General features: G+C 43.5%; 1 protein-coding gene across 1 annotated transcript in view; it reads right to left on the bottom strand.

Moving 5' to 3' along the window:
- Positions 1-1,882: 1,882 nt before the first annotated feature.
- SPMIP4 (sperm microtubule inner protein 4) overlaps positions 1,883-15,425 on the bottom strand; it is a 49,902-nt gene continuing 36,359 nt past the window's right edge. Inside the window, 3 exon segments of the mRNA XM_007507948.2 lie at positions 1,883-2,808; positions 6,345-6,436; positions 7,044-7,218. Of these exon segments, the coding sequence (XP_007508010.2) occupies positions 1,951-2,808; positions 6,345-6,436; positions 7,044-7,218 (1,125 nt within the window). The 3' untranslated portion in view covers positions 1,883-1,950.

Genomic DNA, 15,425 nt, shown 5'->3' with positions numbered 1-15,425 from the left:
GCTTGTGACCGGAAATCCTTTCCCCCAACATTTTCCAATTGAAAAAGACTATTGGAGAGAAACCTAAGAAAGGCATTTTAAATCTGTCAGACTTTATTTACCTCAGCTTCTTTCGCCCTGGGTCTGAACTGTGGCTAAGGGGCCAAACTCAGGGACAGCCAACCTGACTCTCAGGGGGCTCAGGCTGCCAAAACCTGAGTTCTCCCCAAACTCAAGGAGGGAGGGAAAAGGGTTTTAGATAGAGACAGGGACTCTCTTTTCCCACTTTCCTTTTCCATTCTTTCCCTGCCAGTTATTCCTCAGTATTATCCTGAGTGAGTTGACATTAAAATTGTTATCTTTTCCCCAAGCTGTGAATCATGTGTGAGTGAACAGATCAAGGGGAGATCCTTTAGTCTCGAGTAGTGGAAGAGGGACAAAAGCAAATCTGGGAGAGCAGCCACAGCTAAAGGAGGGAAGGCAGAAGGGGGAGAAATCTTCAAACTCCCTCTTTCTCTGAGCTAACCCTAAACATCAGCTGTCTCCCCTGAATTCCACTTTGAGAAGGGAGATCTCCTCTCTTTTCATCTCTCTTCTGAAAGACTGAACCCCTGGACTTCAACCGGCACCCCAGATATAATAGAACCCCATTTAAAAAAGCTTTAGTGACCAACTGTCACCAAATGTCATCAACTGTTAGTCGGAACTCCTGAGGCTAGCAGCCTTTGTCACTGGCTCTGCCTAGAGGTTTCCACACAGGATCAAAGACAACTTGATTCCTGGTGGGGGAAGTACAAGCCAGTCACCAACTTTAGTCAGTCAGAAAACTGAGGAAGAGAGGCTATTGTAAAAGGGAGGCTTTATCAGGGATGTCAGCTTATAGGATCTAGCCATCTTAAGATCCTGGGTGAAAGCAAAGCTTGTGGGGATAACAACCATTTTCTAACAGTTAGCTCCTGGCAGTTAGAGCACAGAAAAGATCTAATGGGAAACATGTTACAACTAATATTGTGGTCTGCTGTGGTAGGAATAATTGCCATTTATTGGAGCTACTGTATAATTTATAATACAGTGGCAGGGTTGATAATGTTCTGTTGACATTAACCAATATTACTATGGAATGGACACAGAATCCAATGAATTATCTAGATGTGAATTACCTCTGACAAATCATATGAGCTAGGAAGGATCTGAGGTCAAATTTGAACCCAAGACTTCTTATTTTTAGGCCTGGCTCTCTATCCGCTGAACCATCTAGCTGCCCCCAAGAAATTCTAGCTGGTTGAGAGTCAGGGAGACCTATAATAAGAAAGACAGGAAGGAAGGGAGTGAGAGCAAGGGAAAGAGGAAAGGAAGGAAGGAGGGAAGGAAAGAAGAAGGGAAGGAAGGAAGGAAGGAAGGAAGGAAGGAAGGAATGGAGGGAGGAAGGAAGGAAGGAAGGAAGGAAGGAAGGAAGGAAGGAAGGAAGGAAGGAAGGAAGGAAAAGACCTATTTAGAACAGGTCATGTGAGCTCCTTGAGGCCTCATATTGTTTTGTTTTTGTATACTCAATGCTTAATCATAGCACTTGGTCCACAGTGAGCATGAATGAATGAATGATCCTTTATGCATCTCTTCCTTGTGCCAAGTGGAGTGCTAGACACTAGAGATAGAAACAGAAAAAGAAAGCTCAATAATCAAATGCTTTTCACTCATTCAATCTTTTCACCTCTGAGCCTCAACTACTTCATTGGTAAACTGAGCTAATAACTCTGACATACTCTCCAAGGATGGTCCTGAGGTTCAGATGAGCTAAAAGTACCTAAAGCCTATCCATGCCCCTTAAAATTTGCCAATCATGAGTCGTTATTACTGTTAACAGAGATGCCAAGCAACGCAGCAGGCAAAGCATAGCCCCAAGGAGTAGAGTGTGTTATATATTTATTTAATGTTCCTGACAGATGCTAGGTTTACATGGGATGAAGAAATATATCAATTACAGAAATAATAGGCATTATAGTTATAGAAATCGTGTCTCCTCCCTAAGGGTCCATCAAGATGGAGATCTTTCTGGTCTGAAAAGCCTGATTCTTGAAAATGTCTCTGTGCACCTGTCTTGGAGAAAGAGTCTTGGAGATCTTGTAAGCAGGTCACTGGCCGAGGTATCTCCACATTGGGAAACCACTTGAGGGGATTTTTTTCTTCTTTATTTCCCATGTCAGGAATCTGTGGCTCATTGATGAGATGGTAATAGGGAAAGCAGGGAGGTTCTAGGTCTTCTGGGTTTGGTAAAGCACTGGGCTTGTTCAGGCTGATGGGGTTATGCCATACTATACATTGGTCGAATCGGCTGGGCTTCAGGTCATCGTAGTACGTAAAACCTTGAGACTGGACACAAGGTTCAGAGCTTGGTCTGACTGCTAGCTGCCTCCAGTATAAAGCATCATTCTTGTAAGTATCGGTGATTTTGGGGTATGGATTTGGTTCATAAGTCTTGTAGAAATTGTACAGATCTTCATTTGTCTTGCAGTGAGGTGGGATAACATGTGGTGATGATGGTATTATTCCATATCTGATCATCTCTTCAACTTCAGAAATTTGTTTGTTAGGGATCACAGGTCCTTTTGGAGTGCTGCCCTTAACGAGCATCATCTCGCTGTAACTGGGCACCAGATAATGGACCTTGCACGGGACACTAGTTGCGCATTCGGGGCACATAGGAAATGTTGGGTGCAAAACAGGTTCTGTGGAGTGGATTACAGATTCTAGAGGCCGGCGGCCTTGTAGGAGACGAGAAATACGTCCTTCTAAAGGCCTGGTTGGAGTAAATTCTGGATGGGATTTTTCTTGCTGTGGGGAAGAAGTCAAAGAGGGGAAAAGATTAGCATCACATCTATTGCTGTTGCTTAATTGTTATTAATCCACTGGGAGTTTCTAGTTTCAATAGCTTGAGTAAACTTCAAATTGTACAACTTTAAAATCATACATACAAGAACATTTACATGCCAATTGTGCCCCCTCCTCAATTATGGAATTGGGATGATCTCTTTAACTATTAGAGATTGTTCTTATCAATCAACACATATTTTTTTTTTTGATCATGGACATAATACCAATGTATCTTTCATAATAAATAAATCAGAGATACAAAAGAATATTCATTTTTTTATTTTCCCTTTTTAAAAAAAAAACCCTACCTTTCTTCTTAGAATAAATACTGTGTATTAGTTTTGAAGTAGAAGAGCAGTAAGGGATAGAAAGGATAATGGGGATGAAGTGACTTTTCTAGGGTCATACAACTAGGAAATATCTGAGGGTAGATTCAAATGCAGGACCAGAGGGGGTTGACTTTGGCACTTATTTTTCTTTTCTTTTTCTCTTTTCTCTCTTTCCTTTCTTCTTTTTCCTCTTTCTCCTTTCCTTCTTCTCTTTTTTCTTTTTCTCTCTTTCTTTTTCTTTCTTCTTTCTCTCTTTTTCTTTACATTTTTCTTTCTCTTTCATTTCTTTCTCTCCCTTCCTTCTTTCTATTTCTTTCTCTCTTTCCTCCCTCCCTTCCTCCATTCCTTCCTTCTTTTCTTCTTCCCTTCCTTCTACCCTTCCTTCCTTCCTTCCTCCCTTCCTTCTTCCCTCCTCTCCTCCCTCCATTCCTCCCTCCTTTCCTCCCTCCCTCCCTTCCTCTCTTTCTCTCTTTCTTTCCCACCCTCCCTCCCTTCCTCTTTCTCTCTTTCTTTCCCACCCTCCCTCCTTCCCTCCCTCCCTTTCTCTTTCTTCCTTTCTTTCTTCCTTTCTTCCTTTCTTTCTTCCTTTCTTTCTTTCTTTCTTCCTTTCTTTCTTCCTTTCTTCCTTTCTTCCTTTCTTTCTTCCTTTCTTCCTTCCTTCCTTTCTTTCTTTCTTTCTTTCTTTCTTTCTTTCTTTCTTTCTTTCTTTCTTTCTTTCTTTCTTTCTTTCTTTCTTTCTTTCTTTCTTTCTTTCTTTCTTTCTTCCTTCCTTCCTTCCTTCCTTCCTTCCTTCCTTCCTTCCTTCCTTCCTTCCTTCCTTCCTTCCTTCCTTTCTTTCTTTCTTTCTTTCTTTCTTTCTTTCTTTCTTTCTTTCTTTCTTTCTTTCTTTCTTTCTTTCTTTCTTTCTTTCTTTCTTTCTTTCTTTCTTTCTTTCTTTCTTTCTTTCTTTCTTTCTTTCTTTCTTCCTTCCTTCCTTCCTTCCTTCCTTCCTTCCTTCATTTTTTCTTTCTTTCTCTCCTTACCTTCTATCTTAGACTCAATACTGTGTATTGGTTCCAAGGCAGAAGAGTGGTAAGGGCTAGGCAGTGGGGGTCATGACTTTCCCAGAGTCACACTGCTAGGAAGTCTCTGAGATCCTGTCTCCAGGCCTGACTCTGAGCCACCTAGCTGCCTCCCCAAAATCCATATATTTGAATTATTTAACTCAATGAGTCCAATTTTACTTCCAAACACACACAAAAAGCAATGGACTTAAGAGTTAAGAAATCTGAATTCAAATCTTGCTATTGTGTCTCTTTACTAATGATAATTACTATGGGCACTTTGCTTTTCCTTTTGGATTCAGTTTCCTCTTTGTAGTCTTATACCTCACAGGGTAGTTATAAAGAAGGACACTACACACATGTGCATGGTTGTTATTACAAGTGAATTTTAAGGCTGGAGAGAACACTAGAGACACTTCTTCAAACTTTCATTCCTTTGAGACCCCAAGAGGTCAAGTTGCTTATTTAAGGTCACCTATATACCAAAGGGTAGAAATGAGGACTCAGTTCTCTAAATTAGCATCCTTCCCACCATTCTTCAGCAGCTTTTGGCTCAACAATGTCTCTTTAAATGAAGAGATTTTTTTTTGGTCTTTTGTTTTTCTAAGCTGCAGTATTTCAAATGCACCTTTAAAAATGTAATAATTAGGGGGTATCTTGGTGGCTCAGTGGATTAAGAGTCAGGCCCAGAGATGGGAGGTCTTGAGTTCAAATCTGACCTCAGACACTTCCTAGCTGTGCGACCCTGGGCAAGTCACTCGATCCCCATTGCCTAGCCCTTACTACTCTTCTGCCTTAGAACCAATGAAGTTTATCGACTCTAAGGCAGAAGGTAAAGGTTAAAAAAATTATAATTAGAGCAAACCTGTCTCAAGAATCTAGGTGCTCTAAAGGAAACCAGAAGTCACCAAGGCTTACTGTGCTTTCTCCTCATTCCCTCCATAAATACAATACTGAGATTATGAATAAAGGGATTTAGAAATTTTGCCCTTTCAACAATAGATGCTCATTTCTGCTATTTTTTGGCACATGACTCTATATGAAATTTGTACAACTGCACATTTCTTTCTTGAATAAAATCAGATTACTTCCTGGGTAGTCTGAGCACTCTAGGGAAGCCAATAGGGGAAGGGGGAAGCTGTGTTCTGAATCCACTGTCTATAAAAGAGAGCAGCCATTTCTTCATCAATTTAGCCTTCAGATTTTACTGGAAGAAATGGCCTTGGTTGCTCAAGCTTTGTTTAAGGTTTTGGGAAGATCAACGAATGAATGAATGTTTGATGTTCAATTTCAGCATTGGACTGGTTGTAGCAGTCAAGGACAACATACTTCTGTATTATCCTGAGGAAGGCTGGGGTGGAAATCAAGGTGACATAAGCTCAGATTTTACAAATCATGAAAGTCTCTGTCAGTTTCCCTGCCTCAGCATTGGAATGGATGGGAGTTTAAACCATTCTTTGCTTTCATTTCCCCAAGGATTCATAGGATAAAAACTGGGTCTCATTGCAGTCAACTTGCATAAAAACATCTGCTGGCATACAGGGAGCCCAATGTGTGTTTGACTACACTGTTTCCTTTATCTCACCAAGAAATTCCTGGATGTCTTTGCTATCTTTGATGATTTCTTCTAGTATTTTTCACATCAATCAAATAACAAATATTTATTGAGGTCTACTACATGCTGTAATACAGCCAACTCTCAATTATTAAGGCGAATGGGAGGAAGCTATGGTCTGTTTTATCCAAGAGTAAGAAAATGTACAAGATAATACGCACAGATGCACCAGTTCAAAGAATTTATGAACATTTTCACTTGAATTCAATGCCCACCACCCCACGTAAATCAAAGTCTCTGCTAATAGTTTCAACAGAGCCCTGGCATAGTTGAACTAGCCTACAATAACCGGAAGAGAAGGACTGGTTTTTTCCTCCTTTTTGTCAACATTGTCCAATAGTGTGGCGATGGGTTTGAGGAAAAAGATGAGAGCCAAATCCCTGGACCACTAACAGTAGTGAATGAGCTAGAGCTAGGTGAAGCCTGAGGAAGAAGCAAAGTGCCTAGAGGACCCGACAATTGGATTATTCCCTCCCCCAGAATAACTGAGAGTTGACTGTAATTACTTACAGGTGGTGGGTCAAATTCTATCTCTCCAGTTAAGCTGGCTACCTCCTTTTCATGATAGTCATCCGATTCAAGGGGATTTATAGGACCCATACCTTAATAGAAATGTTAAGAGTTCTTATTATTTGGTCAAAAAATAGGGTGACTAGAATCAAATTGCTCACTGGGGGTTATTTCCCCAATTTAAGTTTCCCAAGTGGAATGGACTTGAATCTATGTTTTTTTTTTAATTAATTAGAGGGAATTCTCAGTGAGGAAATTCCTTTTTCCCAATGTAGATCAGCAATGTGCTCTGTAAGGTAGAAGTTGGGAAGATTCACTCAGGACAATGAAAGGCCAAGGAACTAGCCCAGGGACCCAAAGTATGTGTCAGAGATGGGGTGTGACCCCAGGGCTTTATACTACTGTGCCATGCTGCTTCACAAATGTGCCACCTGATAAAATTAAAGCCAGATAAAACCACTCCCCACTGTGGGCAAGGCAACACAGAAAAATTCGAATCCTCTGCCCTCTGGAAAAAATGTAAATTGGTGAAAATTTATCCTCTACCTCTTCCCAAACCATCCAAAACAATTGCCACCCTCCTCAATATCCATTCCATGTTATGATGAAAAAATGGGGTGAGGACTAGGTCCAAACAGTGGATGAGTCCTGCCAAGCATTTCATTTTTACTCATTGCTCACCCTAAAGGTAATCCATACCTGTAAAATCATGTGTGTAGCTCGTAATCCAGTGGGATCGCTCGAGATTTCTTTTTATGTTGGCTTCTTGTTTACAGTGTAAAGGATCCAGTGTCATCGAGGTGGTGTTTGGTGCCACGAGTTTTGGAGGTTTGGGATAGTATATCTGTGTATTCTTGAGATCAAATTTAGGAATCTAGAATCGAAACATGATGATTAGGATTATTAATAGCCTAGTAGAACAGGACCATTGAAGCTTGTCTTTGTGGAACGGGGCAGAACACACCTCATGCTTTTATCTAACCTTTTTCTATTTCATTGTTACCAGGTAAGCAATCTCTGCGCCCCCACCAAGTCCTCTTTCAATGGATCTTTGTGCTATGGAGCTGATCATTCTAGACTCTAGACCCTAGAGTCATATAGAGGTAGGAGACCTAGCACCAAGAGAATTGGTTGTTTTCCTTCTGAGGCCTATTTCCATGTTTCAAATCACCGTTATCTTCTGCAAAGAGCGTCTCTGGAGGTTACCAAATGAGCCAGGTCCCAGGTTTTTGTAAAGCTGTTTGGCAGTAACAATTATGGTGTCAGACAGCCTTTTCTCCCTCGTCACAGAGAACTCTTGAAGGCCATTGAATGGGGTTATGTAAAAGTTTGGGTTGGGAATATTCTCAGTGTTTGTCTAGGCTGACGTGGAGGTGCCTGAAATATTCACATATCCCAGTTGTCTTAGTGCAAGAGTTCTACTCAGGCGCATTCCTGCTACCCTCCACTAGTTCACCTTGTCTGGTCCAGCCCTTTCAATAACCAATCAATCAAACAGGCAGGCAGGGGGCACCTCCTCTGGGCCAGGGCCTGAGCTAGGCCCTGGGGATGCCCCCTCCACAAAATTCTTCTGCTTTGCCTTCTTAATGCCATCCACCGGACACACTGTCCTGGAAGAATTTCTGCCACGACTGGTGACTGCTCACCTAGAATATTCCCCCACTGTTCCTCACTCCCCTCCTCTTCTGGCTCCCTCCTCTTCAGCCTCCTCCCTTCTGTTCAGCCTGGATGATGAATCATGACCAAGCCAACGCTGTCATTTTTCCTGCACATTCCTGGACTAGGACCGTATACTCACTGTCCCTGCAACTTTCTGATTAAAGTTCCCGTTTCTAGCCAATATGCCTCGATGTGTATTGTTTCTCCCGTTAGAATGTAAGTTCCTTGAGGGTAGGGACTATTTTTGCTTCTTTATTTGTACCTCTAGTTCTTTGCCCCAATCCTCGGCACATAGTTAATAAATATTTTTTCATTCATTTTCCCTTGGGTTAGACAATAATCACAACATATAAACCCATACTTGACTCAGTTGATGGGCCAGTATTGACCTGATGAACTGTGTCAACTGCCATATTTGAAAGGACCAACTGGGGGCCTGACATGGCCTCCAGAACCGCTCTAAAGACTCCTCTGCACCATGATGCAGCCTGAGCTCAGTGACTTATGTGATGCTTCCTGGCTCCCTAGAGGCTGGTAAGTGGGCGTTTGGATAGCTAGCCACACCTGAATTCTCCAGTTGAGGATGATCAGAGAATCCATCAGCCCAGACGCAAGAAATGTTTAGTTCATGTAATGATTTTCAACAATGATTGGTTCTCGCACCTGTCTCTGTCTCTCCATCCATCTATCTATGTACCTATCTATCTGCTACTCCTATTAGTCTCTCTCTGTCTAGTTATCCATTTATTTATTGGTCTTTCATCTATTTGACCTAAAAGATTTGACCTAAAAGAAATATAAAATCTATGTATCTGAACAATAAATAGGAAATTTCTCTGCCCACCTGGAAATCAATGTATCTAAAAGATAAATACAAAATAGAAAATGCGAATATATTTATAATAAACATGCAACACAGAACATAGACGTCATGATGCATGCAGAATATGAAGGTCTAGACAAGTCCTCTCCTCCCCTGGCTCTTGAGGGCACAGAGGTGACACCCAGGGCTCTCAGGCAATCTGCTAGCAGAGCTGGCACAGGCTGGTCACATACCTCGCCGGAAGGCCTTTGAAGATGGCCCTGTGATACACTGCTTTAGTTTGAGGACCAGCCAAGGCAAGTCAGCAGAGGCCCAAGACTAATCGGTTGCTTGCAGGAGTATTTATTGACTCCTTCACCTTAGTCACCGATTCATTCTTCTGTCTTAAGTTTCTCAAGACTAATAAGTGATTCTCCTGTTGTGATACTCATCTCCAAGAAGAGACAACTTATCCAAGCCACGGGGTCATTCCCGGAGGGTGGTTTTCCATTGGGCAGCCCAACAACCTAGCCTGGGAAACTTGTATAGTAACTGGTAAGGTTGAACTTCCAGACCCTCCCATCTCCTCCTTCTGCCCAGGGCACAACAGGGTGGCCCTGTAGGGCTGATGGACAGGAATTCCTTGTCCTAGTAATGAATGAGTTGATCAGATTTTTCCCCATAGGACAACTATGGTGAAGTCCTGATAGAGAAAGGGGAGAGGAGTAAACTTGAGGAAGGGGGGAGGGAGTCGGGTATTGAGAAAAAGTCTCCGTTGGGTTGGAGAAGCTGCCTTGTAAATGGTGGCTGCTTCATGAATGTTGGTTAGATTTTGTGGGATTAGAATTGGGCTGGAGAGAGAAAGTTCTGATTCAGTGTCTATTCTGTGACAGGCAAGGAGATCCAAATACAAGCAAGACGAATGTCAGCCTTCTGGAAGCCTAAATGCAAAGGGGAAGCTGCAAGGGGGTGTGAGGGGCCCCCGAGGGAGACAGGAAGTGTTTCGGGCATGATGGATCCAGATCCGATGTTAGAGGCTGACAGGGAAGATGGGAGGCTGTGGCTGCTAAACATATTCTCCCCAGGGTTGCCCCAGGGAGCCAGATGCTGCCCCCCAAATCTCCATTAACCTATGATGGCCCCCAAGATGGGGTGTCAGTGAGGGTGGCTAGTGCCTCAGAGGACAGAATAGGAATTGTGAGGCCCTTGGTCAAGAAGTAACCCAGAGCAAATAAAAACAAAGTTCACTGAGGACAAGCGCAGGTCATAGACATACAGAAGAGGAGGAAAAGCAAAGTGCAAGTGGTGGAGGAAGCCTTGTCCTGTGCAAGGTTGGGTCCAGCTAAGGATCGCAGGGCGTGATGGGTTGGCCATGAGTCAGCAGGGTGGGGGCTCTGGAGGAACCAAAAGGACATCGTGAAGTCATAAACGGCGACAAGGAAAGGCAACCATAACATGCCCCATTATTCTAATGCATCACTTCCAAAGGGGTGTTGAGTGAAGGCCTCATGGAGGATGCAGTATTGCAGTGTAGAGAGAGCTGGACCTGATACATCCTAGCTGTGTGACCCTGGGCAAGTCACTTAACCTTTGCCAGCCTCAGTTTCCTCATCTGTAAAATGGGGATAATAACAGCCGTTCCCTCCCAGGGTTGTGAGGATCAATGGGATCCACATTTATAAAGTGCTTAGCTCAGAGCTCAGTGTACAGTAAGTCCTTTGTGTAAAGGAAACCCCTTCCTCCCAGGACCATGAACTTTTTGCTCCTCTGAGCCAGCCCTTTGCCTGGTTCCTGAGAGGGAAAGGACATGCCATGGAGAAGGAAGACCAGAAATGAGACTGTAGGGGAGGCTGGACAGCCAGAGAGACTTCCACCCGCACCACCAACCTGCAGACAAGAAGCCCCTCTCCTCTACCATCTCATCCCTACATCCTCTTTCCCAGCCACTTCCTTTTCCTGCAGGCTGGTCTAGCACGTCTCAGGAGCCAATCAAAGTCTTTGGATTTGGAGCATTTCCAGCTAAGCGAATGGGCTGGTTGGGACAGGCAGAAAGTTCACCACCCTGGGAGGAAAGGTTTCCCTTTACATGCCTTAGTATAGGTTTTTTCATTTATTCTTTCACTCATTCATTGATTCACTCCTTTTAAACAAGGCTGGAGCTTGAAGAAATCCGACTACAACATCAGGGAATTTGGGTTAGACAGAAGGATGAGTAACCGTGGAAGGGGTCCTAGAATTTTCTTTCTTTTAAAAAACCCTCACCTTCTGCCTTAGCATCAATACTGTGTATTGGTTCCAAGGCAGAAGAGCAGTAAGGACTAGACAATGGTGGTTAAATGACTTGTCCAGGGTCACATAGCTAGGAAGGGGCTGAATCCAGATTTGAACCCAGGACCTCCCAACTTCATGCCTGGCTCTCCATTCACTGAGCTGCCCCACTAGAATTTTCTGATGGACAAAATTCTCGGATGACTTTAGTTAAGCTCTTGCTTAGGGATCTGAAGGTGGCCGGGACTGTCTTGCCTTTTGCCTTTGTATCCCAATCTATCAGTGGGGCTTGCATGTTTTCCATTTACTCAGGCTAAGTTATAGAATACTAACATTGAGATTGTGTAATGACACAAATAATCAAGAAGAGAAAACAAACAGTGCTTAATCACAATAGATCCCTGACCACATTTAGATGGCACCCTTAGGTCCAGGAGGCAACTTCTCTCTTAACAGCCCCATGGCTTGGGAAGCACAAACAGTATAGTCCCCATTTTTAGTCACTATGATGTACCAGGCACTGAGGAAATGGGCTCAGAGAGCTGGATTCGAACTTTTGTCTTATGTCCTGGGTCTGAATAGAAGGGAGTGGAGCCCAGCCCAATGGAGCTCCATCACCTCTTGGTGATTCTCTGTCGGTGGCAGCAGCTGGTTCCCATGAGGAAATCGTGGGAAAGGGCTGAGAGGAGGACTTGGGCTCCTCATCCTTCACCAGACTCTCTCTGCAGCTTTTCATGACCAGCATTTCTGTTAAGTCCTCCCCACACTCAGGCGATGTGCAAGGAGCCCACTCAAGTCCAGGGGATGCCAAGCACTTCTCTCATTCTGTGCTCCTAGGGACAAATGCCTCAATTTCCCAATAGCCCAGACACTAATTTGCATAGTGAGGCCAGTGATTCTTGTCTTCCTTTTGGCTGTTTAGGACTCATGACATTCACAATAGAACTGAGGAATTTGGAGAGAATTTGCCACAGATAGGTAGTGCAGTGGATTCAGCATTGGGCTTAGAATCCGGAAGACTCCTCTTCATGAGTTCAAATCTAGTCTCAGATACTTATTAGCTGTGTGACCCTGGACAAGTCCCTTCACCCTGCTTGCCTCCGTTTCCTTATCTGTAAAATGAACTGTGGAGAAGGAAATAGCAAGCCATTCCTGTATCTTCACCAAGAAAACCCCAAATGGTGTCATGAAGAGTCAGACATGACTGAAACAATTTGGGGAGAAACCATTTGAAGTCTTTTAGTGAAGACAGAGTTTTAATCCATTTAACTTCCTCCTCTTCCAAGAAGGACTGCTTTAAGGAGTTGTAACTAGGATGAGGCAACTTGAGCTTTGCCCCAGGACAAAAAAAATGTAGAGGGCATGAATGTATAACAAGTATACTGCGTCCAGAAGAGCAGAAGATGTGTGAGCAGCTGGGGAAGAGCAAACTGTTGCCCATTCAGTTCCTTAATATCTTCTTCTGTCCCACAAATCTAAACTGTCTTGTCTTCTTCGCCAGGAGTTTGCCTCTCCTCTGTCCTGCCTTACCTCTCTAAGTGGAGACATTTCGCCTAGTCACAGGCTATTCTGTTGCCCTTCCAGGCTAAGTGGCCGTGCTCTTCTCTCCTGTCATCTCCAGTGAGGTAAAAAGAAAATGGGAGCCCCCAGGCCTGTGGGTCAGACTCCGTGACCTCCAGAAGAGCATAGTCTAACTCGGTGCTCTTACCCCATAAAGCCATGGCAGGAACTAATTCCCCTTTCCGTTTCAATGAACATTTCCCCATTATTTCTGGTCTCGTTTTCACCTTGTGAATTAGAGTTGAATTGAGGGCACATTTGCTGCTGTTTGCCCCTGGCAGTGGGTGCCCTGGGTGCCCCCAAATTGCTAGTTATAGCTTTGCCTCTTCAAGTGTGAAGGCTCTCCTTGTCGAGTGCCAGAAATCAGGAAATTGTAGCTGGCTCTATTTAACTTGGAGGCAGCGGGTGCCGAGCCAATAGCATTATGAGGGCCAAAGGTCAGAGCACAGAGCACAGGTCTCTGCTTTCTGGGTTGGACTGAGCTTTACTGGTTGTCATGGGGCAGCTTGTAGGAGAAAAATGAAAGAGAAATGTAAAATTCCAAGTGGCACCTAAAGGAGCTAGGAGCCAGCCCCATAAAATCCTCGAGGGAAACACAGAAAGAACGTCAGCGTTTATCCCGGCGAGCGGAGCAATGAAAACTCCTCCATGATGGAAAGGAGCAAGATCCAATGGGAAATGGGCTCCACCTCAAAATCAGAGGAAGTAGGTGAAAATTCTACTTTTGCTACTTGGTAGTTGTGTGGCAATTCCCTTGGCCTGCTGGCTCTCCCTTTATTTCGCTATAAAATGAAAGGGTTGGATGAGATGGTCTTGGAGGTCCCTCGCCAGTCTAAATCTACGATCCCAGGACCCTTGGTTCAAATCTAGTGGTGTGGTGTGACGTAAGAATTTTTCATTCTTACAAAGATAAAGACAAGTAGGCTGGAATTGTGACTAGAGAGCCACTCTGGACACTTACTAGCCATGGGATCCTGGGCAAGTCACTTAACCAGACTTGCCTCAGTTTCCTCATTTGTAAAATGGGTTAGAGAAGGAATGGCAAACTAATCCACTGTCTTTGCCCAGACAACCCCAAAAGGGTCATGAATAGTTGGGCATGCCCTGAAAATGACTAACATCAAGTTATGATCCTGAGTTTAAGTCTCACTTTTGCTATATCTTGGTTACATATGGCTGTGGAATGGTTTTGTTTTCACTGGTTATAGACAATGGATAAATCGTCTAACTTCTCAGGGCCCCCAGATGACTCTATAAGAAGGTAAGACCATTGATCCAGAGTTGGAGGGGAACTCGATGGCCATCTAGTCCAACCCTCTCATTTTACAGGTGAAGAGGCTGAGGCTCAGAAAGGTGAAGTGACTTATCCAAGGTCACACTGAATAAGCTATGGAGCAGTTGCCTCTTTGCTGTAGTAGAGAGAGTTGTACTGATGACATCATATGTCCAAATTCAAGACAAAAAGATGAAGAAGGGCTCTATACTGTAGAAGAGACTGCAGAGGTCTTGGTGGCAGTAATCTCAAGGAGACAGACAGTGGCTTTGGAGTGATGAGAAGGGCACTGAAGCTTGGAGTGACAGGACTTCAGTTTGACTCCCGGCTTTGACATGAGCTCGTGTGATGTTGGGCAAGTTATTTAATCATCTTTCTGGGCCTCAGTTTTCTTTCATAAAATGAGGGGGTTGAACTGGACAGCCTCTGAGGTTGCTTCCAGCTCAAAATTCTAATCCATGAACACTAAATTTGCACTCAATATAGCAAGTGGCTTTGATCGGAGGACCTCAAGGCATGCTGGGTAATATCTTCTCACATCAAATGATGCACTTATTCCTCATACGAGGGCATTTTGAGATGATGCAAAGCAGCATGATGAACTCCTGAGGACATTAGACCTCAAAGGAAGAAGAACCTGGAGAGTGAAAGCCCATTCTCTCTTCAGTACATTCCTGTTCTTTCCTTCCTTAGGATTCTTTACCAAAATGATGCCTTTAATTTTTTGCCTTTTTTTTTTAAGTCCAGGACTCATGTCTTCAGTCTTTCTTCCTTGCCAATCCTCTGAGTCTCCCCACCCTGTATTTTTTTTAAACCCTCACCTTCCATCTTGGAATCAGTACTATGTCTTGGTTCCAGGGCAGAAGAGTGGTAAGAGCTAGGCAATGGGGGTTAAGTGACTTGCCCAGGGTCACACAGCTGGGAAGTGTCTGAGTTCACATTTGAACCCAGGACCTCCCATCTCTAAGCCTGGTTCTCAATCTACTGAGCTACCCAGCTGCCCCCTCTCACCCTGTATTTTTAAAGCAATGTCAGCTTTAAAGAAATGTCAGCTATTTAATGTGGTGACTGTTTAAGGTTAAAGAATACAATGATAATAGGAGTGTTGGTAACTGACCTTTATATTATGAGAGGTGAATGACTTGCTCAGGGTCATACAGCATTTTTCCCTTAGATAATGCACAGCATCCTTAGTTGTCCCTGTCTCCTGCCTCTATATTTAAGGTCTAGCCTAGCCTGCTGGGACTATATATTCAGGCTTTTCTATCTCTGAATTGCAAATACTATTTTTCTCCAGGTGCTTTTATGGCTTCATAGTTATATTTATTTCAAAATTATAAACTTAATCCCCCCTTTAAAATTCCAAACTTTTATTTCTGGCTCACCATCTTCCCTACCTCCTCTTTTCTCTTTCAATCTCTTTTCATCCCTGATGTCTTCACCCAAGAACAATAAAGAGGACCAGAAGGAGTGAACAGTGCTAAAGATGCTAATCTCCTAAAAACCTCCTGCAGCTTCT

This window comes from Monodelphis domestica, chromosome 5, assembly GCF_027887165.1.
Source record: "Monodelphis domestica isolate mMonDom1 chromosome 5, mMonDom1.pri, whole genome shotgun sequence".
NCBI classification, from domain to species: Eukaryota; Metazoa; Chordata; class Mammalia; order Didelphimorphia; family Didelphidae; genus Monodelphis; species Monodelphis domestica.
Note: the sequence above shows the minus strand (reverse complement) of the source record. Positions and strands in the feature narration are given on the sequence as shown.